Source organism: Lagenorhynchus albirostris, chromosome 6, assembly GCF_949774975.1.
Source record: "Lagenorhynchus albirostris chromosome 6, mLagAlb1.1, whole genome shotgun sequence".
Taxonomy (NCBI): domain Eukaryota; kingdom Metazoa; phylum Chordata; class Mammalia; order Artiodactyla; family Delphinidae; genus Lagenorhynchus; species Lagenorhynchus albirostris.
The window spans coordinates 19,413,956-19,441,005 of record NC_083100.1 but is presented as its reverse complement, the minus strand read 5'-3'; the positions used below and the strand labels follow the sequence as shown (position 1 = coordinate 19,441,005).

Genomic DNA, 27,050 nt, shown 5'->3' with positions numbered 1-27,050 from the left:
CAGGGGAGACGGAAATAGTTGGCAGGTCTACCACCACCTTATACAGGATGATGATGATGGTGAAGGAGAAGGAGAAATGGCCCCATTTCAAAGCTAAGATTTCTCTGTACATGGGTATAAAACAACTAGGGAATATTGGTCAGCCCTTCATGTCTGTTCAGAGCAAGCTACATGGCCAGGGGAGAAACAAGAATGCCAGGCCAGCTAGTACAGCTGGTACAGCAGAAGAGGAAAGCCTTCATATTCTCCTGAGCACTTTGCTATGCCCATCTCCCAACATTGTCAATCTAGTGTTCACTCAACTATAAAGTAACATTTCAAGTCAGTAGAGGAAAGATGGGTTATTCAACACATGGTATTAAGATAGTTGGAAAATTATTGGGAAAAATTAAGTTATATCTCTCACTCTACACAACACACACACAAATTCAGGTGAATTGCAGACAAATATTTTATAAAAACCACAATTTATGGTACATTCATACAATAAACTATCATTCAGCAGTTAGAAAGGAAAGAAATCAATCCATAGGTACTGACAAGGAAATATTTAAACACTGTTCAATGAAAAAACAAGTTATAAATAACACATATAGAATGATGCCATTTATATTGAATATGTGTGTGTATCTTCATATGAACATATAAGAGTTTGAAACCACAGACCTTGATCGAATAGCAGTGATCACTTCTAAGGAAGTGACTAGGATGTACTCATATATTGCTCTTGTCATTAAAAATAAGCAGAAACAGATAAAAGTTTAACTAAAAAATGATAAACGACAAACTAATAGAGAAAACAGAAGAATTTTTCAATAATTTTGATGAGACAATCAGCTTTCTTAGTACTATGCCAGTGACAAAGACCATTTTTTTAAAAAATTGAGAAAATTGATGTGAAAATGAAAAATCTCTGTATAGCAAGGCAAATCAACAGCATAGCTAAAAGACGAATAACAAAATGGAAAAAAAAATTTGCAACATGCTGGAGAAAGAGTGGTATTATTAAATTATGGATTATTTAGAAATAACTAAGAAAATTACAAGCCAAATAGAAAAGAAAAGGCACAAAGAAGCACTCCATAAAAGAAGACTTGTTAATGGCCAAAATTCATATTCAAGATGTCAAACCTCACTAATAACTACATCCAAGCAAATTAAAACGAGATTCATTTTTCACTTAGATGGACAGGATTAAAAAGATTTCTAATAGCCGGTTGTTGGCAAGAGTGTGTGGAAACAGGCAACCTGACATCCTGTTGATGGAAGCTTAAATTGGCACAGTCCTTTGGAGGGCAATTTGGAGATGGGTATCAAAATTTGAAATGTGCATATGTGCTGCCCTCCTCTAAATTTATTTTAATAAAATAATGGTGCAGGTGTGCAAAGCTGTACTGAAAAATTAGCAACAACCTACATGATTATCAAAGGGTTTTTGTTAAATAAATGTATGAGACTCAGAGGTGGATAGCAAGCAGGTGTTATGAAAGATAAGGACAGCCTTTATGTATTGACACAAAGGATACAACGTTAAAGTGGGAAAAACAGCTCACCCAATTCCACGTATGAGGTGATCCTCTTTTGTTTAATGTATAACCCACTGGCAAGGTAGATGCTCACCATTTACAGGTGTTATCTCTGTGGGGGAGAATTTCAAGGGAACTTTTCTATATTATTTACATTTTTTATAAGGAGCATGTATTATCTGTAGGATAACTAAAGTCAATCAGTATTTCATTTTGAAAAATCAAGGAAGACAAATGCTATTTACGCTGTCCTTTAAAGGATTTCTGCACGTATTCTTTTTTTTTTTTAGTGAATTATATATGAATTTATTTTATTATTCATCCAAACATTGACAGCCATCAACTGAACACCAAGAAATGCCCAATAATAATTATATTCAGTTACATTTACTTGCATATACTTAAAGTGTAGAGCTTGATAAGCTTTGCCCATCACCATAATCAAGATAGCAAACATCTTCAGCATCCCCCAATCCTTCCTCATGGCTTTTTTTTTTTTAACATCTTTATTGGGGTATAATTGCTTTACAATGGTATGTTAGTTTCTGCTTTATAACAAAGTGAATCAGTCATACATAAACATATGTTCCCATATGTCTTCCCTCTTGCGTCTCCCTCCCTCCCACTGCACGTATTCTTTTATTCAACAAATATTAAGTTTATTACATGAAAAGTTGTGTCTCGCGGATGGAGGTAGACACAAAAGGCACTTGGACCTAAGCCCTGGAAACCTCCCTCTACTTCCTGACACCAAACCAATACTTTCACTGGGCCCACCGCACGCCTTCCTCCTTGCTTGTGCCACAGAGGAGTTGCGTCCCTCAGCCACCGCGAAGCCAGTCCGTGCCCTACCGTCCGTCTCCCCACCGTTCTCTCAGAAGCCTCACACTATTAACTACCATCTTTGCTTTACCTTCAACTTCTTCTCTTTTGCAGCCTACTAGTCCTCAATGAAAACTGCTCAAGTGTCTTCCATACCAATGGAGGGAAGGAAGGAAGGAAGGAAGGAAGGAAGGAAGGAAGGAAGGAAGGAAGGAAGGAAGGAAGGAAGGAAGGAAAGAAGGAAGGGAGGAAGGAAGGGGGGAAGGGAGGGAGGGAGGGAGGGAGGAAGGGAAGGAAACACATTCTGGACAGAATGATTTGGGAGCAGGACGAAAGGAGGGAAGAGGAGGAAAAAAGGGAGAAGGAAAGAGACCTCTTGAGTATATTTTCCATCCTTAACATTCTTAAAGAAATGTGTTAGCTTGACTACAATAAAAAATGTGATAGAGAAAGTAGTATAAAAGCAAGACCATGAGATCAGCAGAGAAGGTGTTCTCTACCACTCTGACCAAGAAAGCTGGTCTAGCCCCAGCACCTGCCTCGAGCTGCCCTCTCTCAACATCAGAACCTGTCTGATCTCTATAGTGGATGACATCTCTCTCCAGTTAGCATTCAATCTCTCCTCCCCTACAGCCAGACTTCTAGAAAGACTTGTTGGCTTGCCTTCCCTTTCCTTACCTCCTGTCCACTCCTAAGCTCCACCACTCCGCCAAAACCAGTTCTCCCCATGGACACCTCTCGGTACTGTCTTGGCTTCTCAGGAGGCTTTGACACCACACTCTTGTGCCCATCCTTTCTTGGTATCCTTTGGCAGTGTTTCCTCTCCAGGCTGACCTCTCAGTACTGGGGGCCCCAGCACTCAATCCTGAGACCCTTGCCCTCCTCCCTCTACCCTCTTTCCTAGGCAGTCTCATCCAAGGCAGTGTGTTAATCATTGTACAAACACCAGTGACCTCCAAGAGATATTGGCTTATCACTCTCTCCACTTGGATGTCTCACAGACTCATTCGTTCATCCATTCATTCATTCTATTGAGCACCTACTATATGGCAGGAACTACACTAGGTACTGGATAAAGAGTGAAGAACAGAATAGGCATCCTTCATGCCCTTGAGCATTTTAACTTGACAGGTCAACAACTAAGCCCAAGATCTGCCCTCAACCAACATGCTCCCCCATGCTCTCATCTCAATAAATAGCACAATTTCCACCCACCTGCTCAAGGCAGAAATCTGAATATTAGAGCTGACGCTTTGCTTTCCCTTATCCTACCTGTGGGGGACACACTCTAAAGTGATAACCCCCCTCTACTGAGTTATGCCTTTGTATAATCCCTTCTCCTTAAGGCAGAACCTGTGACATGTTTCTAATCAGTAGAATATGGCCAAGGTGATGAACGTCAGCCTCTTGTTCAGGTTGTCTTATATTGCGAGGGTGACAGGATGTCAATCCCATAATTATAGGACTCCCATTATTATAAGACTCCATCCTGCAGGCTGAAGTGAGAGAGACATCCTTGTTGGCTTTAAAGAATTAAGCTGTCATATTTGTCAAGGAAGTGTGGGGGGCCCTCTGACAGCCAGAAAGAAAATGGGGAGCTCAGTGCTACAGCTGCAAAGAGATGAATTCTGCCAACAATCTGGGGGAGCTTGGAAGTGGATCTTTTCCCAGTTGAATCTCTGATTCACAGCCCCAGTCAGTACTTGGATTGAAGTCTGGTGAGATCCTGAGCAGAGGACTCAGTCAAGCTATGCCTGGACTTCTGACCTATAGAAACTGTGAGCTAATAAATGGATGTTATTTTAGGTCGCTAAGTTTCGGATAATTTGTTACTCAGTATAGATAATTAAGGCAGCACCTATTCAATCTATCACCAGAACTTTTTGATTCCTTCACTGAAATAACTCTCAAAAACATCCAATTCTCTCCATCTCCACTACTCCACCCAGAGCAAACTGTCATCATCTCCTACCCAGACAAATAGAATAGCCTGCTGATCTCCCCTGTCACATCTGTCCCTCCTATTAGCACAGGGCCAAGACATGAAAGCATCCCAGGCAAGCGAATGCTTTGGCGTTCCTTCAATTCAACATTTATTCAGCAGAAATGGGAGAAACTATTAATAAAAGTGGTGTGTCTCTCTTTTTATGCCAAAATGAGAGGCTCAATACATGTGATTTTTCTAAAGCAGATAACTTCTTGGGAGGCACATGAAACCACTTAAAATTTAAATAAATCTCTAATTTTCTGTAAATAGCACAACCAATAGCATTATTCATATTTAGACTTTCAGCTGACTATACCTAATGAGAGCTCTTGCCTGACTCACCTCAGGTTTAGAGGTACAGCTTGTATGCGTCTATCACGTTTTTAATTTTGATGAAGAACAATTTATTTTTTCCTCTTGTTGCTTCTGCTTTTAGTGTCAAGTCTAAGAATCCATTGACAAATTTGAGGTTCTAAAGATTCTACCCCTATGTTTTCTTCTAATAGTTTTATAGTTTGGGCATTTATATTTAGGTTGTTGATCCAGTTTAAATTAATTTTTGTATAAGGAGTGAGGTAAGGGTACAACTTCCTTCTTTTGTATGAGGTTATCCAGTTGTCCCAGTACAATCTGTTAAAGAGAGACTCTTCTTTCCCCCATTGAATGGCCTTGGCACCCTTGTCAAAAGTCAGTTGGCCATAAGTGTTGGGTTTATTGCTGAACTCTCAATTCTATCCCACTGGTCTATACATGTCTGCCTTTATGGCAGTGTCACACTGTTTTGATTGTTGTAGCTCTGTAGTAAGTTTTTTCTTTCTTTTCTTATCTTTTTTTTTTACCATGCTGCATGGTATGTGGAATTTTAGTTCTGCAACCAGGGATCAAACCCATGCCCCCTGCAGTGGAAGCATGGAGTCTTAACCAGTGTACCACCAGGGAAGTCCCATTTTGTAGTAAGTTTTGAAACCAGGAAGTGTGAGTCTCTGATTTTGTTTTGCTTTTTTAAAAACATTGTTTTGGCTATTTAGAGGCCCTTGCAGTTCCCTATAAATTTGAAGATCAGCTTCTCCATTTATGCAAAAAGGCTACTGGAATTTTGTTAGGGATTGCATTGAATCTGTAGGCTGCTTTCGAGAATATTGCCAGCTTAACAATATTAGGTGTTTCAATTCATGAACATGGGATGTCTTTCCACTGATTCAGGTCTTAATTTCTTTTAGCAATGTTTTGTAGTTTTTAGTGTACAAGTCTTTCACCTCCTTGGCTATTCTTATTCCCAGGTAATTTATTCTTTTAGATGCTATTGGAAATAAAGTTTTCTTAATTTCCTTTTCAGATTGTTTATTGCTGATGTATAGAAATGCAACTGATTTCTGTGTGTTGATATTGTTCCCTAAAATTTTGCTGAATTCACTTAGCTCTAGCTGGGGTGTGTGTGTGTGTGTGTGTGTGTGTGTGTGTGTGTGTATTCTATGGGATCTTCTTTATATAGAATCATGTCATCCACAAATAGAGATAGTTTAGGGAATTCCCTGGTGGTCCAGTGGCTGGGACTTTGCACTTCCACTGCAGGGAGCACAGGTTTAATCCCTGGTCTGGGAACTAAGATCCCACATGCCGCACAGTGCAGCCAAAAACAAAACAAAACCAAAGCACAAATAGAGATAGTTTAATTCTTGTGTTCCAGTGTGGATGTCTTTTCTTTATTTTTATTGCCTAATTGCTCTGCTAGGACTTCTGGTACAATGCTAAATAGCAATGGTGAAAGCAGATATCTTTGTCTTGTTCCTGATCTGAGGGGGAAAGCTTTTAGTCTTTCATAACTGTGTATGATGTTAGTTAGTGGGTTAGTGGGTTTTTTCATAAATGTCCATTATTGTGTTAAGGAAATTCCCTTTTATTCCTAGCTTTCTGAGTATTTTTATCATTAAAAGGTGCTGTATTTTGTCAAATGCCTTTCCTGCATCTATTGAAATGTTCTTTATTCTTTTCCTTCATTCTCTTAATGTTCTGTATCGCATTGATTGATTGTCTTATTTTGAACCACCCTGCATTCTTAGAATAAATTCCACTTGGTTGTGGTATACAATCCTTTTAACGTGCTCTGGGTTTGGCTTGCTAGCATTTTGTTGAAGATTTTTGTATCTATACTCATAAAAGATACTGGTCTGTAATTTGCTTTTCTTGTGGTATCTTTGTCTAGCTTTGCTATCAAGGTAATGCTGGCCTCATAGAATGTGTTAGGAAGTTTTCCTTCCTCTTCTGTTTCTTGGAAGAGTTTGGATAGAGTCAGTATTAATTATTCTTTACATGTTTATCAGAATTCACTAGTGAAGCCACCTGGTCCTGGACATTTCTTTCTTGTGAGGTTTTTTTGTTTGTTTGTTTGTATTTGCTGTACGCGGGCCTCTCACTGTTGTGGCCTCTCCAGTTGAGGAGCACAGGCTCCGGACACGCAGGCTCAGCGGCCATGGCTCACGGGCCCAGCCGCTCTGTGGCATGTGGGATCTTCCCAGACCGGGGCACGAACCCGTGTCCCCTGCATCGGCAGGCGGACTCAACCACTGCACCACCAGGGAAGCCCCTCTTGTGAGGTTTTTGATTATTGATTCAATATCTTTACTTGTTAGAAGTCTGTTGGTATTTGCTATTTCTTCTTGAGTGAGTTTTGGTAATTTGTGCATTTCTAAAAAATTTGTTCATTTCATCTAGATTATCTAATTTGTTGGCATACAATTGTTTATAATATTCTCTTATAATCCTTTTCTGTTAGATCTTCATTTTTATTTCTGATTTTAGTTACTTGCATCTTCTCTTTTTTTCTCTTAGTTGAGCTAAAAGTTTGTCAATTTTGTTGGATCTTTTTTAAAAAGAACTTTTCTTTTGGTTTTATTGGTTGTCTCTATTGTTTTTCTATTCTCCATTTAATTTATATATGCTCTAAACTTTATCATTTCCTTCCTTTGCTAGCTTTGGGTTTAGTTTGCTCTTCTTTTCCTAGTTTCTTAAGGTATAAAGTTAGGGTGTTGATCTGTAAATATCCCTCTGAGCACTGCTTTCACTGCATCCCATAAGTTTTGGTATATTATGTTTTCATTTTCATCCATGTCAAAGTATTTTCTAATTTCCCTAGTAATTTCTTCTTTAATGTACTGGTTGTTAAAGAATGTGTTGCTCAATTTCCATGCATTTGTGAATTTTTCAGTTTTCTTCTGTTACTGATTTCTAGTTTCATTCTCCAGTCGTTGAAGAAAATATTTTGTACAATTTTGATCTTTTAAAATTCACTGAGATTTTTTTATGGCCTAACGTATGGTCTATCCTGGAGAATGTTCCACGTACACTTGAGGAGAATGTATTTCTGCTGTTGTTGGATGGGATGTTCTGTACATGTATGTTCGGTTTACTTGATTTATAATGTTCTTCAAGTCCTCTATTTCCTTATTGATCTTCTGTCTAGATATTCAAGCCATTATTTAAAGTGAGATATTGAGGCCAACTCCAACTGTTATTGTAGAATTATCTATTTCTCTCTTTAATTCTGTCAGTATTTGATTCTTATATTTTGGGTGTATATGTTTATAATTACTGTATTTTCTCAATAAATTGATCCTTTTATCAATATACGGCATTCTTCTGTCTCTTGTAACAACTTTTAACTTAAAATCTATTTTGTCTGATGCTAGTATAGCCACCCCAGCTCTCTTGTAGCTACTATTTGCATAGAATATATTTTTCCAATCATTTCAACCTATTTGTGTCTTTGCTTCTAAAGTTTCTTGTAAGCAGCATATAGCTGGATCACAGATTTTTGTACATTCTGCTAATCTCCATCTTTTAATAAATTGACCTTATCCGTTTACGTTTAAAATGATTACTGATAATAAAGGACTTACTTCTACCATTGTGCTATTTGTTTTCTTTATATCTTAAACTTTTTTCTTTATTTCCTTGAATACACCCTACTTTCGACTGATTTTTCTAGTGTACAGTTTTGATCCCTTCTTCATTTCCTTTTCTATACATTTTTTTAGCTATTATCTTAGTGGTTACCCTGGGGATTACAACTGACATCCTAAATGGACAAAAATCAAGTTTCAATTTATTCCAGCCCCCCAACCCCAAAATGACCTCCATCCTCTGTCTTTACGACTGAAAGCAGCAAATTTCAGGCTGTTTTAGAACAGTCGCTTTCCCTACTTTGGCCATCAGGGTTCAGCAGGATGAAGGTTCAATCAAGAAGCTGTTGTCTTTATTTAAATGAAGTGTCAGGTCCAGTTTTTTATACTTTGATTTTATCATACTTGAAACTAAAATGCAGAACTATCCAGTTCAGTACTGGATACCAGTATTGCATGTCATGTCAACTATCCTGTTGGATACCAATATTGCATGTCAAAACATGACATCTGGAGTCTAAATCCCAGTTCAATGACCAGCCACATATATTACTTTGGATACATTCTTTAGCCTATCAGCATCTCAGTTTCATCATCTATAAAATGAATTAATAGTAGCTCCTACTTCTTAGAGCTGTCACAGGAATTCAAAGAGATACATGTAAAGTTCTTAAAACAGCACCTAGCACAGAATAAATCTTCCACCTGAATGTTAGCTATTACTGTGTTTCCAGCTGTCCATCTCTTGGCACTTCCCCTCTCCAGCTCTACCTCTCTTTATCTACCTGGCTAATTCTTGTTTTAAAAACAATCAGATGTGTTTTAATATCCATCCACTTAAAGTCTGACAATGCCAAGTGCTAGTAAGGACAAGGAGCAATGAGAACCTTCATACATTGCAAGTGGAAGTATAAATTGGTAGAGCTATTTTGGAGAGCAATTTGGCAATATCTGGAAAAGTTAAAGGTGTCCATAATCCACATCTCAACAGTTACAATCCTAGGGCTATACTCTAAAGAAACCTTCACACCTGTACACAGGAAATGTGTGCAAGAATGTTCCAAACAGCACTGCTTGTAAGAGAAAAAATACTGGGAAGAACTTTAGTGTCCTTCAACAGGAGAATGGATAAATACCTTGGTAATCATAACATATAATCGTACATTGGAATGCTATATCACAGTTAAAAGAGGTTCACGTAATGATGGGTAAATCTCAAAAACATATTGCTGACTAAAAGAAACAAGTTTCAAAAGGAGATGTACAGTATGACACTTATCGACAAAAAGCTTAAAATCATGCAACTTTGCTACACATTGTTTATGGATACATGCATATGTAGTAAAAGTGTAAAAACATGTGTGGGAAGGATAAACACCAAATGCAAGGTGATGGTTACCTTTGAAGAGGAGGGGGAGGAAGGAGAAAAAGGAATAGAATTGGGTGGGGTTCACAGGAAGTTTCAACTGTATTTCTTTTTTAAAAACCTCTGAAAAAAAAAGAGAAAAAAACAAAAGCTGTGAAGCAAGTTTAATTATAAAATGTTAAGATTCAAGGAAGCTGGGTGGTGGGACAAAGATATTTGTTCAATCAGTCAGAAGTTTAAAAAAACAAAAGCAAGATGAAGAAAATCAGAAGATTGGTTGAAAATCTGTATAAAGAGCATTCTAGGTCCCCAAGCAGTCAGGTGATTATCCCATTTCCCCACTGGCCCATCCCATTTCCACCCCTTCCTCCATCTCCACCAACAGAGATTCATTTTCTATACACTCAAACCCAGCGGAAGGCAGTGGGGAGGCACAGGGATTATAATGGCATTAAGTGGAAGTGGGCTGGAACTTTAAAAGCATTCTTAAGACTCTGGGAACACTCATAGCCAAGTTTATAAGCCCAAAGCAACTAGAGGATCCTTCTCTGGAGAAAAGACCAATATTGACATATGAGGGCCCTCTGTGAAATCTGGCACATCATCAGTGCACCTTAGAGTGAAGTCCATTAATCCAGTGCTTCTCACTACATAATATGCATTTGAATCACCTAGGGATCTTGCTAAGATGCAGATTCTAAATCTGTAGTTTATGGTGGGACCTGAGATTCTGTGTTTCCAAAAAGCTTCCAGAGGAAGCCAATGCTGCTAGTCCCTTTTAAGTAGTAAGGTGCTTGTCAACACATCTTGCCCACACACTTCAGCCTCCACTCAGCTTTTTGGAGTCTCATCCCTAAATACGAACAGGCTGCTAAAGTAACCAGACTTTTGAGGACGGCCATTAACATAAATGAGAGAGATGAGAAAAGAAAAGAAAGAAACAGAGCAAAGAGCAGTTTAGTTTTTAGAGAAAAACTAAAAACAAACACACTATAGTATCCTCAGAAAGAAGATATTCCTGTCCATAAAACATGTAATAGCCTCAGAAAGATAGAAGATATTCCTGTCAATAAAACAAGGATAGAATATGGGAAGGGGAGTTGGGGAAAAAAGGTCTTGGGAATTAAAAATAAGAAAACTGAAATTTAAAATGGTTGAAGATAATGACACGGAAATATCGCAGAAAAATAGAACAAAAACAAACAAACAATGGGTACAGAGTTTCAGTTTTGCAAGATGAAAAGAGTTTTTGAGATTGGTTGCATTACAATGTCAATAAACTTAACACTACTGAACTGTACACTTAAAAATGGTTAAGATGGGCTTCCCTGGTGGCGCAGTGGTTGAGAGTCCGCCTGCTGATGCAGGGGACACGGGTTCGTGCCCCCGGTCCGGTAAGATCCCACATGCCGCGAAACGGCTGGGCCCGTGAGCCATGGCCACTGAGCCTGCGCGTCCGGAGCCTGTGCTCCGCAACGGGAGAGGCCACAACAGCGAGAGGCCCGTGTACCGCAAAAAAAAAAAAAAAAAAGGTTAAGATGAGAAATTTTATGTTATGTACATTTACCACAATTAAAAATAAAACAAACAAACCCAAAGAAACAAAAAATAGAAGAAAAAAATGAAAGGATCAATCCAGAAATCTAACTTCTAAATAACAGGCATTCCAGAAAGAGAACCAAAAAAAGTGGAGGAGAAGAAATTATCAAGTAAATAATCAAAGAAAATTTCCTCCAAAACTGAAGTACATGAGTTTCCACTCTGAATGAGTGCTCAGTACAAAACAATTAAGAGTCACAGCAAAGCATATCATTATAAAATTTCCAACCAACAGCCTAAAGAGAAAAATCCTAATGCTTCCAGAGATGGAGATGGAGAAGATGTAACATACGAAGGATCAGGAATATGAACAGGAATCAGACTTTTTACAATAGCAACCCTGGAAGGTAAAAGAAAATGAATAATACCCTCAAAATTATGATGGAAAATTATTTTCAAACTTGAATTCAATAACCAGCCCAACTATAAATTCAATTACAAATCAAGTATTAGAATAAAATTAAGACATTTTAAAATATGCAAAGATCCCAACAACATATCCCCTATCTCTCTTCCTTACAAGGTTACTAAAGGAGGTGCTTTAGCAAAACAAAGAAGTAAATTAAGAAAGAAGAAGGCATGGGATCCATGAAATGGGCAAAACCAGCCCATGACAGCAACGAAGGAAAATCCCAGAATGACAACTGTATAGCAAGTCTAGAGATCAGTCAGCCCAGATTGAAACAAGAGGAAGGAGGCTCTGGGACAAAGACTCTAGAGAAAAAAATGGAATTTATGCATTTGAGTATATGGAAAATATTGCTAGAGTTTTGGACAGAGTCTTGGAACACTTGCTGGGGTGGGGGCAGCCAACTGTAGATAATATAGAAAATTGACAAGTGAGGAAAAAAAGGCAATAATTAACTCTAAGAAAAATGGAGGGCTGTATAATCTAGAAGGCATGGTTGTACTACCTTTATTGGCTCATTAGTAAACAGTATTCACAAACATAATTTAAATGCTGATTATTGGTTTAACTAAAAATAGTTATATAAATGTGGAGGTGGAGAACAGAAGTGATAGACTCATTCATGTTCTTATCTATCACGGCAGGAAGTCAACAAATAACCCTTAAAATTAACAAATCAAGAATTAGTAGTATACACATTTATTTAGATATATGGATCTAATCTGGATGAGTATCTAAAGGAGTTGAGGCTATTGCCTCTAAAGAGTAGGCCAGAGAACTGCTTTTTTCATTACAAGCCTTCTAGTATATGTATATATATATTAAACTATGTATGCGTATTATTTTAGTTCAATAAACAACGTCAAAATATTAACATATTATTTGGGGGTATCCGCAATGTCTCGAAGTTTATCCATGGCCGGTAAATAAATCCGTTTTGAAGGGCTCTCTGGGCCTCGCTGACAAGAGCTAGTTTTTTGCTCATTTTCTGCATTCCCCATCCCCCGCTTTCCTGGGAGCACTTAGCATAAAATAAATCAATACATGTAAAAATAACTCAAGTTTGTCAGATCCTCCCTGGAGAAGGAAAAATACAAAACAAGGCACACAGGCAGAAGGTACAGACGCAGCACAAAAATGAGTTCATTTCCCACATGAAGTTGAGTAAAAAAGTATGTCTCTGGCAGAGGTACTGGAAGGTAAGGGTTTCAGAGGCAGAGAAAATCATGTTCGGGGCACCTTGGAGGCAGCTCCCGGCAGAGAAATGGAGGCATGACAGGAAACCAGGTAGGTTTATTCACTTCGGTGACTTCTCATTCCTTTCCTTCCTTGCCCTTTTAACACTCTGTAGTTACATAAATTGAGTTTGTAGTCCGTTTCCTTTACCAGACTATGAGCTCCACGAGGGGGGGACCTCATCTGTTTCACGCGCCACTGTATCCCCAGCGCAGAGCAGGAGCCCATTAAACATCTGTGGAAGAAATGAATGCACGATGGTGCCGCCGGACAGCCATTAGTGTGGCATGAGGAAGGGTCACACCGACAGCAAACAAGCTGAGATCAAAGAAGCCGGCTGGGAGATGACAAGGGCGAGCTTCTTGTAGGGTCTCTGAAAGTACAAGACGGGAAGAGTGGAAGTAAACCTTTGGGGAGTGCGGGAGGGAGACGGCGGACAGTGAGGCAGGCCTCGGGGAAGGACAGCAGGGTAGGAAACACACTAACCACAGCCAGTTGGAGCGTCTATGGGAAAGTGGAGTTGGAACTAGCGGCACCGCACATGCGCATGCGCGGCCTCCGCCCCCGCCCGGCGCGCCTGCGTGCGCGTGCACGAGGGGTCGGAGCGGAAATGGCCCCGCGGGGCCGCGCGTCCGGGCAACGAGCGGAAGTGGGTGTGAGAGCGGAAGTGGCCGGCTAGAGCCGGGGGCTGGGCGGGGACCGGGCTCGTCAGTGAGGCGGCAGCGGCGGCGGCGGCGGCTTGGCAGGCGGGTTCAGGCTTCGGGGGCCAGGTCGGTCGGGTGGGTGGGTAGGTGTCTCCACAGTGAGTGCGTGCGCGGGCCAGCGCGCGCGCGTTCCCTTACCCCCACCCCGATCCCTTTCCCCTTCTCCCCTAATCTCCTACCCCACCCAGCTCCCCTCCTCAGGGGGCAGCAGGGCCGCTCCCTCCGTCCTTTCCTCCTTTACCCACCCTCACCCGCCCTTGTTTCTCCTTCCCCTGCCCGGGGCAGCCGCCGCCATGATCCTGCTGGAGGTGAACAACCGCATCATCGAGGAGACGCTCGCGCTCAAGTTCGAGAACGCGGCCGCCGGGTGAGCGCGCGCTGGGGGCCGGGGGCTGGTGGGTGGCGGGGGAGGCAGAGTTGACCCCTGCTAATCGTTCAGCCCCCCAGACATGGAGGAGGGAGGTGGGAGACCTGGCAGGGTGTGGGGACTGCCCAGGCGGTGTAGACGTGGGCGGTGATTGGGCGCGGTGGGGTGAGGGGCAGAGATGCGTGGGGAGAGGCTCAGAGGAGGGATGCGGAAGCAGTGAGTGGACAGGAGAGCGCGTGCCAAAGTGCAGGAGACCTGTGGGACGTGAGGGTAGCTTGGGCCAGAACTCTCGCTGGAGGATCCCATTGCCCGCTGGAGCGAGCAGGGGACCACTTCGCTCTGTATTCCCCGTCATTGTTCAGAACCCGGAGAGAGCCCATTTGGGATTGGATTGGAAGGAGTTTTCAGGAATTCCCAGGACTGGAGGAGGAAAGAAGATGCAGGCCCAGATCACCACCAGTCTTCTCGTTCCCCACCCCCCACCTCGTCTAAGGGAGCGGGAGGGAAGACTGAAGGCAGGCCCAGCCTTGCAGCCGGAAAACCCGATGATCTCTCTAGTTTACCTTCCCTGAACCCAGCTGTGAGAGACACTGGCCATTTTGTTACGTTTCTCAAGCAAAGTTAGTCGTCCCCCACATCCACAGCCCTTCCTTATCGCTCTTCTGAGGTTCTAATAATCCTTTCCTCACCCGCTGTCCTCTATCTGGTTGTTTATCTTTTAAATTCTTATACCATACCCCTGGTCTGTGATTTCTTCTGCAGTAATTCTGGCCTAGATACACAGTTAAAAGCCTCTAGAGTCTGTTAAGTTCTTAGATGAAACCTGCTTTTAGCTATTGGCTTTTTTAAAAGTGGGCTTTAGGACATGTTTCAAAGGCACCCTTCTCTGTCAAACACAAGAATCAGTAGAAGACAACCTCTTCCCCCAAAGCTGCTTTGCTTTTGTAATATATTTAAACCAAGGAGTTGGTTTTAGCTTCTAATTTCTGGTGGCTTGTGGCCAGTGCCTTTGCCTCATTTCCCCATCTGTGAGGATGGGGCTTCACATCTTGCTTACACAGTTGAGGAAATAAGTGCAAACCGTTTCTGGTGAACTGGGAACTAATAAAAAGAGCAAGTGCTTGGAGAGCCACAGATGGAAGAGGATTGGTGGAGGGGAAATTCTAAGTGGACATAATGAACTTGTGGCTTGGAGGCATTAAAAAAAATACTTATAACCCACTGCTTAAATTGAATATATTGTCTGTCTCTTTTATAAGGCCACAGATTTTATCTGTAAAGCAAAGCACAACGTTTCTTGAAGTAACACATACAGTGAGCAGTAGCTACTGTTTCCTGCCAGGGACTGCAGTTGCTTATATTTTAGGCTAACTTGCTTCGTGTCTTCAGCCTCACTTACCAGTTGCTTTGCATTTTCAATGTTCAAACGAATCAGCTTAGTGGCTTATTTTGGGTGATTGCTCTGTCCTTTTTTGAGCAGTGTAGCACATAGGAGGAAGTTAAATTAACTTCTGCATTTTCACAGCTGATCTCAAGTGAATTCTCAAGTTTAGACTAGCAAAAAATGAGACCTGGGTGGTTATAAGCTGATCTACAAGATAAATGCCTGTGCATTTCAAGTAGAAGCATGCCTTGTGGTGTAGGAGTACCTTCACAACTACTTGTTTGTTAATAACTTGTGATTCTGAAATGTAGCCCATAACTCAGAGCTTCAGCTCTTCTGCTTTTAGAACATTACTCTTAAAAAGAGCTACTAACCATTTCAGTGGGAGTAATGTAGGCACTCAAGTCTGGAAGGCATAAGTTAGAACTTCTGGGACTTTTTTTTACAAAGTATATGTTGTAGCGATGTTGAATATTGGGGCAGGGCAGCAAGCTTTGTCTTTTCTTCTGGCTCTTCTTCCCTTTGAGGTGTGTCTTTAAGTAAGTGGGCTCAAAACGTATTCTGCTGTAAAGCACTTTGAAAAGAGACTATGATATTCAGCTGAGGAGGTAGGGCTTTCCTGGGATTGCAAATGTAACACCTAGCAGAAGCCTGTTTCTAGACGGGGTGTGAATTTCCAGGCATACCAGTAAGGTGAGGCAGCAGTAGAGTAGTTAAGAATTTATCAACGTGCATGCCTAGCCAGAGCTTCCAGAGAAGGGTGACTAGTGTGATAATCATAAACGTTGGTAGGCTTCTCCCAGTGCTCAGCACCAGGCAGGAACAGGAAAGGGGGACCTTTCTGAGAGCATTGGCAAAGTTACAGAGGACCAAAGGGGTGACACGTGTTGGGGTGGAGATCAGAGAAAGATTAAAGAAAGGCAGTAGTGCTGAGGAGAAACCCTGGGGATTTGAAAGGCTTGGCCCTTGTGGGAACATGCTGGGAGAGGTCAGCTCCACCCTGCTTTACACTTCTCAACAAACCAGTTGGGGAAATTAGGTTCTGAGCAGCCTTCCCCAGAGTGAATCTTCCATCTCCACGATGTCCAATAATGATAGCCAGTAACAACATGTGACTAGTTTAAGTTTAAATAAAAATTAATTAAAGTGAATTAAAATTAAGTTTCTCAGTCACACTAGCCACAGTTCTAGGGCTGAGTTGCCACATGTGGCTAGGAGCAGCGGTATTTGGGTAGCAGAGATGTAGAACATTTCCATTATTGCAGAAAGCCTGCATTTGGAAATGTAGCACTGTTCCAGCTACTAAGAACATAAGCATGAGATAGATAGTCTTAAAAATAGTTCTGTCGTATATACTTTAGAATACTGTTAGAGTAATTTTCCTTTTGAAGTTGATCTTATTTTAAACGCCTCTCAGAGCATGGTAATGGATTTATGACAGGTCCTTCTCTATGGGCCTCTCATAATGTACCCATGTGAGAGTAAATTGCAGCCTCGAACCATTGCCCAGCCTCCTTACCTGTGGACTGTGAGCACTAAAGGGTGTTGTACAGTATGAAACAGAAGAGAGTGATGCCTCTCATATCATCCTGCTGGGTCTTCTTGCCTGTGACATCCTACTGAAAGTCTAAATTTCCTTCGAATAAAGCAATTCTGTCATCTAAATTGTTTAAGAATACATTTGGGGACTTCCCTGGTGGCACAGTGGTTAAGAATCCACCTGCCAATGCAGGGAACGTGAGTTCGAGCCCTGGTCCAGGAAGATCCCACATGCCGCGAGCAACTAAGCCCATGTGCCACAACTACTGAGCCTGCGTGCCACAACTACTGAAGCCCGCGTGCCTAGAGCCTGTGCTCCACAGCAAGCGAAGCCACCACAGTGAGAAGCCCGCGCACTGCAACAAAGAGTAGCCCCCGCTCGCTGCAATTAGAGAAAGCCCACGTGCAGCAGCGAAGACCTAACACAGCCAAAAATAAATAAACTAAAAAAAAAAAAAAAGAATACATTTGGTCACGACACCCTTTTAATTTGGAGGCAGTTCCGACAAAGCCTAAGATTCATTCCAAACGATTTACCGTTTTTTTTTTTTCCTACCGCCCTATTGGGAAGGTGGCTTATTGGAATGATTTCTGTATCCTCACAGAATGATAGTTATTGGTAAATTGTCTTCCCAACAGCCTCCAAGCTAAGAGACTGTGACTGATTAAGAAGCTATTTTGAACACTGCAGATAACCTCATGTGCAGGTCTTGTCAACAGCATTTTGTTTTTGTTTTTTTTAATCATTTAGGAAGTATTACCCAGGCCCCCAATTAAAGCAGAAGTAATCTGGCAAATTAATTTAATTCTTTTGTTAGTATATACACACCAAGAACCTTTACAGCCTCAGAAACTAGGCTTGTCAGCTTAGCTAGAGTCCAAAATTGAGGAAATGCTGTCAGATGCAAATTGCTGTTGATTTTAAGTGCATGCTGGCTCCTTGCCACAGCTGTGCATATTGTGGGGAGCTGTGGTTCTATAAGGGGGAGTGAAGCTCAGTAAGCAGGCTGTGCCAGTTGGGGTGGGCGAGGACTGTGGGAGGAGAAATTTGAGAAAGGAATAGATTAAATCTTGCTGATACCTTGTTCTCATTCCCAGATATGCTGCATATGTCCTCAGAGAGACATACTGGTTTGAAGTGATTTGGAATTAGGACATTGTTTAAGCATTTAGAAGAAATTGGATGTAGTGGCTGACTTGCTGAGACGATCTAGTTGGTCTTTTTACAGGTCACTGTAGTTAAACACTGCTGCCCACCCTCTGGCTGCCTTGGGACCACTTTGGGCATCAAGCCCCAGAGCTGCACTCCCTACGTGTGTACCAAACCTGTGACTCCTTAGGGGCAGGGCCTGTGGTTTCATCATCTTTGTTTTCCCAGCATTCTCACTGTGTGTATAGTCAGCTTAATAAGTGTTTTCTTGAAGCAATGGATGAAGCCAGATAGAATGGTTCTTAGTTTCTTTAGCAGTTTATCACTTTTCTGACATTGTGTGAATGAGCTTTTAGACCCTCTTTGTTCTTATTTTGAGACGTGGCTTAACAGAGAGTAGGACCACCCACTTCTTACCTAACATGATCCATTTTTCTAGGCTTTGCTCAAAAAGGAGGATGGGAGCCTTAGAGAGGACTTAAAGGAGAGTAATCAAAAACTTTATGGTGAGATGATGAGCAGAATTCAATAATTCCTCTAATTCAGCTTATGGAAGGGATAACTAGAAGAGGGACACAAATGCACAACGGGGAACTGGATGCATTCGGGAGTAAAAACTCCAAAACCCTTAGTGAGGAAAGAGGATTGGACAATAACAGTTGCCAGGAGTTCTTTATTGACTGATCAGTGACATTCTAGAAGCTTCCTTAGAAAAAGGATAAAAGGAAATTTTTTTCTAAAGGATTTTAAGAATGGCTCTTGAAACCCATCTGAATGAATTGAATATGTTTTAGTGTCTTGTACTGTCCAGTCAGTAACCCTGAGGGCTTATCCAGGGGGCTTTATTCTAGGATTCCAGACATTACAACAGTCTGACAGTAATATGGTTCTGTTTCTCCTTGTTGTGCTGACCAATTCCTGATACTGGGAGTTAACCACACTCCCAAAACCTCTCTCAACCATGACTCCAAAGTCTGATCTCTGATCCTACCTAGAAGAAAAACTAATTCATTGATCACCTTCTATGAACCAGGCACTTTACTATAAGCTTTAACGTGGTTTTGTTCCATTTCAGAGTGTGCCTGGGTGACAGCAGTTCCAATAATACAGTTGACAAAACTGGGGCTCTTGGGAGTTGGAGAGGGGGTAGACGTATATATTAAGCATTGTACAGGCACCCTTCCCCGGTGATTCCTGGTATGTCACACACAGAACATGACCATACCTGTGGCACATCTGGGTAAATGGTCTAGCCTAGAGATCCTGCCTCTGGGCTGCCCTAAGGGCTGTGGGGATCATTATCTCAGCATATCTATAACTTAGTCACAAGACCCTGATTGGGAAACTTTGCTATCCACATAGCATCTCGGTTAGTCTTCACAACAACCTTGTGTGGTAGATGCTTTTAATCTCCGTTTTCTAGAAAAGGAATTTTAGGCTCGCAGACGTTTGAGTAACATTGCCTGTGGTTACATAGCCAGTAAGGGACAGAACTTGAGGTGAAGAGTCAACTCTGAAAGACATGCTTTTTCTGTGATTAAACTCACCCGCAGCATCTGAAACTTTAGCAGACAGTGGAACAGAAAATAACGATTTACCTTTTTGGCCTATTAAATGGTACACTTTCTCCCAGACCAATCTTATTCCCTTCTAGCTCCATGATTTTAAACCACAAAAGTAAATAAGAAACACCTGGTCTTGGAATTGAGTCATGGCCCTGTCCTGGTGTATTTCCCGCTCTGTGCAGTCTCCATGTTGGGGCACAGAGTTCTCAGACCTCTGACTCCCAGCTGATGCCTCAGGAGGACTCCTTTGGCCCAGTGCTCTCCTCAGCAGCCTGCCTCTCTCCTCTCCAACCTTTATGCAGCCATAAATAGTAAGCTAAAATATTAATGGCAGTGATTTGACAAATATTCCCAAGTCAAGCAGCAAACCACGTAGTATAGATCTTAGAGACTTCTCCCAGTGGGGAGCTGTGCTCAGGGAACTTTACGGCTTAGAGAAATGCAGAATTTCTGAGTCAAAATGTTGGAACTCTAAGGTTTTTTATCTATACTTGATTTTTCTCGGTCTGTTGATGAAGTGAGCAAGTGAGGAACTCAGTCCTTCCTTGGCTGAATTAAAGCCTAAAGGTTAAAAACAAACAAACAAAAAAAAAAAAAAAAAAAAAAAAAACAAAACCAGCCGCCTACTAAGTGATACAATGTGGCCTTTTATAAGCCTCCACCCTGCCTCTTTGGCACAGCCAGCCTTCCTCTGGAAAATGTGCTTCAGTGCTTCCTCCCGTTGTGCAGCCTCTTAATATTTCACTCAAGCGGGCTGTAGATTAACGTGTCTACTTCTTCCTTGGCTCCTGTTTTCTAGAAGAGAAAAATGGTGGTTGGCCAGTCATTGCCTTAGTCTCCAGGCTACAATTTCAAATGAAAGATCAGAAACAACTTAAATTTTTATACAGTTCTTTTCATCATATTCCGAACTCACTGCTTGTCCATAAACCCACTTGATGCTTCGATTCTCAGACACCCAAAATACTTTATCTAAGTCACATATGGATGGATGGCTTTGAAGAAGCAGAGTGGAACTTTGTATGTTATTTGTATAGGCTGATTTTACAACAGGGCTAACATATGCTTAGGAGAGGCCAGTTTCCTTGAAAGGCATTGTTTAGCTCTGCTGCAGCTTTTTAACAGTCATAAACCACGTTATCTATTCCATTATTTCCCAGCAACTCTGGAGGGTAACTCAGTCTTTGTTCCTTTTACAGGTGAGGGAGCGGAGATAGTAAAAGAGATACGCACTTGATCGTGAGGTCTTGAGCAAGCTAGGCAAGAATAAATATGAAAATGTGTATATCTTGTCTGCTGGCCCATAAAACAAAGTGGAATCATTTGAGTTTTAGGGTGTTAGCTGATAAAACTGTAGAGTCTTCATTCGATTCCTACCATTGGGCTTTGAGGAGAAGTGAGGAAAGCATGTAAAGTAGCTTTTCACTGGAGGTTAATTGACTGTTATTGTTTATAGCTAGGATATATGTCATGCTTTCTAGGTAATAACTCAGCAGCATTTATCAAATAGAAGTCCATGTTCCAGGCTCATCTGGGAATCGCCCAGAAGGTGTTAGACTGTCTTTGCCTTCCAGGATAAGTTCTTCTGTGTCTGTTCTCTTGTTTTATCTTTAGCAGTTGTGAGAGGTAGGTAGGATCATTTGCGTTCTCCCATTTCATAGATGAATAGGCAAGAAAAAGAAGGTGTGTAGTGTTAATTTGTCTGAAAACATGGTCCTGGAGAAAAGGCTGAAGTTGGAAAACAGGTGTCTTAACTGTTCTCAGTGATTTCGCAGTGTTATTTTGTGCTACACTTTATGGACGTACACACTGGAATTTAAAAACAAAACCAAAAAAACTAGGGTGGAACCAAAGAGGGCTTCACGAAGGAGAGTGGTGAGTACTTCGCTCATGTAAGGGAGAGGGAAAGATGTGTAGGAAGACAGATTGTCTTCGAAATGGAATAGAACTGTATCGTTTATAGCCTGAAATCATCCTTTCACTTGAAGTAAATTTAAACCATTCTATGCTCTGTTTAGCAGTTTTCCTGCTGAGTGTGCTACCTCCACTGAGTATGTCCCGTGGGGGAGGGATTGACCAAAAGAGGGCATTTTGTGGGTCACATATACAAACGTCTATCATGGTCTTAAGGAGTTGAGAATTGAAGGTGAGCGCAACCACAGCAGAGATTCCAGCTGCAAAACAAAAGCTTTATCTGTCCTGCTTCCTTTTTTCAGTCCTCCACCCTAAATAACTACAGAGGTTTAGATGCATAAGAAAATGAATTGTGTACCTGGATCAATGGTAAGTATAAGATTTTTACAGGATGGTCCGATCTTAAATAAAGCTCAGGAGGCTTTTGCAAGTTACCCTGAAGGCAAACAGCAATATAGTTATATTGTTTTTTGGCTGTACCATGCGGCACGCAGAATGTTAGTTCCCTGACCAGGGCTCGAACTCGTGCCCCCTGCATTGGAAGTGTGGCGTCTTAACCACTGGACCACCAGGGAAGTCCCAGCAATATAGTTATCTTAACTAAAGGACTTGTTTTGTTTTGCAGAAACAAACCAGAAGCTGTAGAAGTAACATTTGCAGGTAAGTGCCTTTATCTCACCTACTAAGAAGAAGGCACAATATAAAAAATAGAAAATAAAATTCTTCCTAAAATAAGCTTTTTAGGGCTACTATCTTGATTGTCTTTGTGTGTGGAGGGGGGGGTCTTTATTTTAGATGATTATTCCATGGATTTAGTGAGCTATATAAAGTTGCCTGCTGATATCTTAGAAGTTTGGGTTTAATTTTGTGGTACAAACTAAGGTTTTTTAAATTTGGAAGTATTTTGTTATTATCTTTAACCATCATCTTAGTTTGCCTAGCACTAGAGGAGTGGGGAATCACAAAAGTGCTAGAGACCTGTTCCACAAGTCAGAGAGAGATGTTGCTGCTTTCTTTTCCTAGAAAGAATTAGGTATTGATACTACTCACTTGCTGTGTGAACTTTGAGGAGTTGGATAGTTATGCTCTGTAGAAATGAGGGTACTTGGCTAGATGATCTTGGAACACTTTTTGCAGCTCTGAAGTGCTGTGACTTGGAGGCCAGGCACCATACCCTTCCCCTCATACTAACTAGCAATGCCAGATCTCCCTAAAGTAATTACACTCAGCACCTGGTTTCAGGAACTACAAGAGAGGGGAGGCCTGTGGAGTACAGAAACTTAAGGGATAACCAAATGCAGTGTGTGGGCTTGTTTGGATCCTAATTCAAATAAGACAAAAAAAATTTTTTTTTTGAAGCTGAAGTCTTCTTTATTGACAGAATCAACAGAACATGCATGGCAAAGGTGGCCACAACGTCCCAACACAGCACATTCTGAAATTCAAATTAGACTTATTTAAATGTGGCTCCATTTGATTCCTTCAACTTGGTACTATGATGATTATCTGTGCACAGGGATTCTATATTGAAAAAACCTCACTAACATCACCACTGTCACTCAGTTTTTGGAGACTAACAGCTTGGTCCAAATTTTAAAAAAGGTAATAGGCTAAAAGACAAAAAAAAAAAAAAAAGTCAGCTAAGCTATCAGGCCTAATCAAGAATGGCTTAATATTATTCATTCTCTTCTTTGAACGTTTTACATAAGTAAGACAACAATATTTTTTTTTAAATTCTTGAGACAATATTTCAGTGCTTGACTGGATATTTGATATTAATAAATTTTTTTTTTAATTTAGGCATGACAGTGGAATTGGGGTTATTTTCTTTTCTTTTCAACTGTCTTCTTTACCTTTTAGAGGTGTATTCTGAAATATTTATGGATGAAGTGACGTGTGCAATTTGCTTCAGAATAAATCATTGGGAAGGGGTGTGTCTGAGTGAAACAAGATTGGCCATATGTTGATAATTGTTGAAGCCATGATGAGAATAGGGGTTTGTTATAAATTATATTTTATACATGTTTAAAATACATCACAATAAAGATTTTTTTTCAAATTCTTTCAGCACCAAGCTGTGATTAAAGTAAAAATAGCTTTGTAATTTTAGAAAAGAGCAAAGAGATAGGTACTCTCTAATTCTATCTCAGTGTTTCTGCTGACTTTCCACATGGATTTAAAAAAAATGCAGTTTTACTTATATGCCTACTTGTAAGGGAGACTTCCTTGTGGCCTGCAACATGTAGGCAGGTACTTTGAGATATTATTCCCAATTCCCAACTTAAGCAACCTTATTTGCTTTTCCTTGCAGATTTTGATGGAGTCCTCTATCATATTTCAAATCCTAATGGAGACAAAACAAAAGTAATGGTCAGTATTTCTTTGAAATTCTACAAGGAACTTCAGGCACATGGTGCTGATGAGGTAAGTTCCACATCACTTTTCCTTGGGACTCTTTTTTCCTTCTCACCTTTTCTTGGTAGCTTGCCACTCCTAGAAGATCCACGGCACTGAGTCATCCCTACTGGCACGGGCCACTCTGGTTGGCTTGCTCACCTAACCAGGGGCTCTTGACTCTGTTTCCCATAGTCGTAAAGAAGGGTGTTTCCCAGAAAGAGTTTTGGTTCTTTGCTTGCCTGCTTTTTACTCTGAAGAAATAAAGATGTTCTCTAACCAATGAAATCAAAAACAGCTTTAGTTCTCAAAAAATGGAGCAAAGAATACTTTTCCTTGACCAATACAAAAATAACTACCACAAGACTGAGATGGGTTCTGTTCTATTTCTGTTACATTGTGAAGTAGGTATATAACCTCTGACCTGTTTCAAGTTTACAATCTTAATTTCTTATTTTGGAAATTTAGGCACAAATCTGCCCTTTCAATTTTTAAATTTAATGCTCTTTAGAGCTGGCCTCTTTAAGTATCTGCTCTTCTTTATGACTACCTTAGGGGAAATAAGAAAGGGTGTCCATGCGTTTTGAAACTGATGGCCATGCTTTATTCACTGGCTTCTTTCAATGGGTTTGGTTCCTGTTGAACTATGTTTGCTCTGGGGAGAGCCATTTATGGAAGAAAGAAAATGCTATTACACCAGTGTGTGCACGTTGTGGTTGGGTCTCAAAGCAGGAAGTATGACTCAGTTCCTGAATCAGTTTTCAAATATCTTTTAGTTTTAACAAAGTAGGTTCTCCTTAATCTGGTGAATGAAGATACAGTCTGGTGAATGAAATCAGATATATTTTCTTTCTGATTGAGAGTAGTAGCTTTTGACTTCTTTAAAATTTATGTAATGAAAAAGGCTGTTTGCAAAAGAGTATAATCAAAATCTTAACAATAAAAATTAAAATTGATGTTAACCATGAAGAATACCAAGAGCCATACACCGTCACTTCCCTTCCTTCTTCATATGTGATTGGTTTGCCCTGTAAGTTCAAGGGTAGAGCTAAAACCTTTTCTGATTTGCCTCATAAATTCAAGGGAAGAAGGATGGTTTAGAGAATTTGTATTCAGGGTTATTTTACCCGAAAAGGAAGAGCTTCAGGAGAAAGACCTAGTCTTTTAAAGCATTTGAAAGATTATTAATTATATAAGTGATACTGGCTGACTCTTTACCAGGTGAAGAGCAAGGGGAAACAAATGGCATTAAGCTGGCTGGGCATTAGATGAAGTAGAAGACAACTACCTGGAAAGAACTGTTGAACATTTGAACAAACAACTAAAAAATTGTGTGATCATTCTCCCTAGATAGTCCTCTGTCTTTAAAGATATAGGTGCAATAAGAACAATCCTTGGGAGGGAGAGAAAGTGTTAAGCTAGATTTCTTAAATCTCCTTTCCAGTCTGTGCTTTCCTTATGGTAGAACTCCAGAACACATTGCTATTCTCGTAGGTACCACAAGGGTCAAAGAAACAGCCCCACCCACTCAAGTGGGTGGAGTACGTAACATTGGCAGTGTTGGGGCAGAGTGCACAGTAAATGGCTCCCTGGGTTGGTTAAACAGTGACCAGCCTGGGATAACCACAGGAAGCTTGTTACTTTGTCACAGGCCCTTTTTCAAAGCAGAAAGCCTCAGCTGCTGGGGTGGGAAGGTCTGAACTTCTGGTGGCCTGTTAAAGAGGGGGCACAAATTGAAAAGTGAATCATGGTTAAAAGTGCAAGTGAAGTCAGCAGGGAAGCGCTGGCTGGTTTTGCCAAGAGGAGGGCGCAAAGGAGTTGAATGTGGTATAATTTTGGCTCTAAAAACCTCTTACATCTCAGAGTATTAATTTGGTAACTTGGAATTAAACTAAATCTTAGGTGCTGTGGTTTCTCCCACATCTGATTTTCCCTTCCTCCAAGTACACACAGTACAGAATTGTAGCTAGTTAAAATTGTTAATGGGATACGTGTGTTACTTTATTTTTCCCCCAGACAGTTAAGGAGAAGTGGTATATGGGACACCTGAAGGTCAACAGACTCTATGACCTTGAACTTCTCCCTTTAGTTCCTCTTCTGTAAAAGAGATACCTTACAGTGGCTGTATGGTCACCAAATAGGAACTACATGTGACATTACTTATCTTTTACCTTTATACGAAAAGTGTGGTCACTGATTCATGCGGTGAGGTCCACCCTATTATCCAAGTTTTGCACGTTGAGAATTTCTTCCAGCTATAGGATAATGATTGATATGTGGAATACTAAAGAATATTTAAGAATGGAGGGAAAGAACCTACCATGTGATAATTTTTTTAAATGGGACGTGAAATAAATGGTTTGCTCCTGGTTTGTTTGTTGTGTTTGTTTTAAATAACCTAGAGAGTACATTGAAAATAAGATTAGAAGAAAAGCATCGACATTTGCTCATATCTATTATGAGTCCCCGGATGTCAGAGATGGGCAATGAGACCACAGGAGTGAACGAGACAGAGGCCCTGCTCACATGGACCTCCACTCTAGTGCTGCCTGTGTTCGCAGTGCTTTTCGCTGGCTAGTGGGATCCTTTAAAACACACATGCCACTCTTACAATTAAAACAAGTTTGTACCCTTGTTCATTTTTAACTTGGTAACTTGTCTTAGATTCAGTACCTCTTTTTTTGATATCCCAGAAAATGCAAGAGAATCATTAGTGTGTTTGTGGTGGCATAGAGTTAGAAATTGGATGCCTAGAGACAAAACCCTACAGCCTGTTATACTACTGAGGGTTAATATATTGGCCTCAGTTCTACCTTCCTATAAAATAGTGATGACACCTTTCCTCCCTAAGTGTAAGGTTTTAAGGAGACATAGTAATAAGCCCTGTCAGTGTTTTGCCTCTTAAACATATAAAGACTACTAAATACTGAGAGGTTATTAAATTCTAGTGACTTTAATATTTATTTTTTTTCTCTCTTCAAATAACTGCCTTTCTTCCGCTTAATATGTCCCATATAACGTTTAAGTCAGAACTGTTCCTTCCCGAATAAAAAGTTTGTTTCTTAAACCATGTCAGCCTAGGAGCAGTTTCTACCAGGGAGAGCAGTCATACCGGCAGAGAAAAAATAAGAAGGTGTAAAAGGGGCTCTTGTTTTATCATTTACTCCAAAAAGCTGGGAAGTAGCCAGC

General features: G+C 40.7%; 1 protein-coding gene and 1 non-coding gene across 4 annotated transcripts in view; both read left to right on the top strand.

Moving 5' to 3' along the window:
• Positions 1–13,504: 13,504 nt before the first annotated feature.
• The window catches only part of ARPC2 (actin related protein 2/3 complex subunit 2), a 29,634-nt gene continuing 16,088 nt past the window's right edge, over positions 13,505–27,050 (top strand). The window contains exons 1-4 of one of the 3 annotated variants that reach the window (XM_060152135.1): positions 13,505–13,614; positions 13,834–13,915; positions 22,093–22,127; positions 23,779–23,891. In XM_060152135.1, the coding sequence (XP_060008118.1) occupies positions 13,842–13,915; positions 22,093–22,127; positions 23,779–23,891 (222 nt within the window). In that variant the 5' untranslated portion in view covers positions 13,505–13,614; positions 13,834–13,841. Of the gene's footprint in view, positions 13,632–13,833; positions 13,916–22,092; positions 22,128–23,778; positions 23,892–27,050 lie in introns of all 3 variants that reach the window. The other 2 variants (XM_060152134.1, XM_060152136.1) reach the window with 2 other exon arrangements.
• On the top strand, positions 16,718–16,854 carry LOC132522503 (small nucleolar RNA SNORA42/SNORA80 family). The gene has a single exon (XR_009541245.1). It is a non-coding gene; the product is annotated as a small nucleolar RNA SNORA42/SNORA80 family (small nucleolar RNA).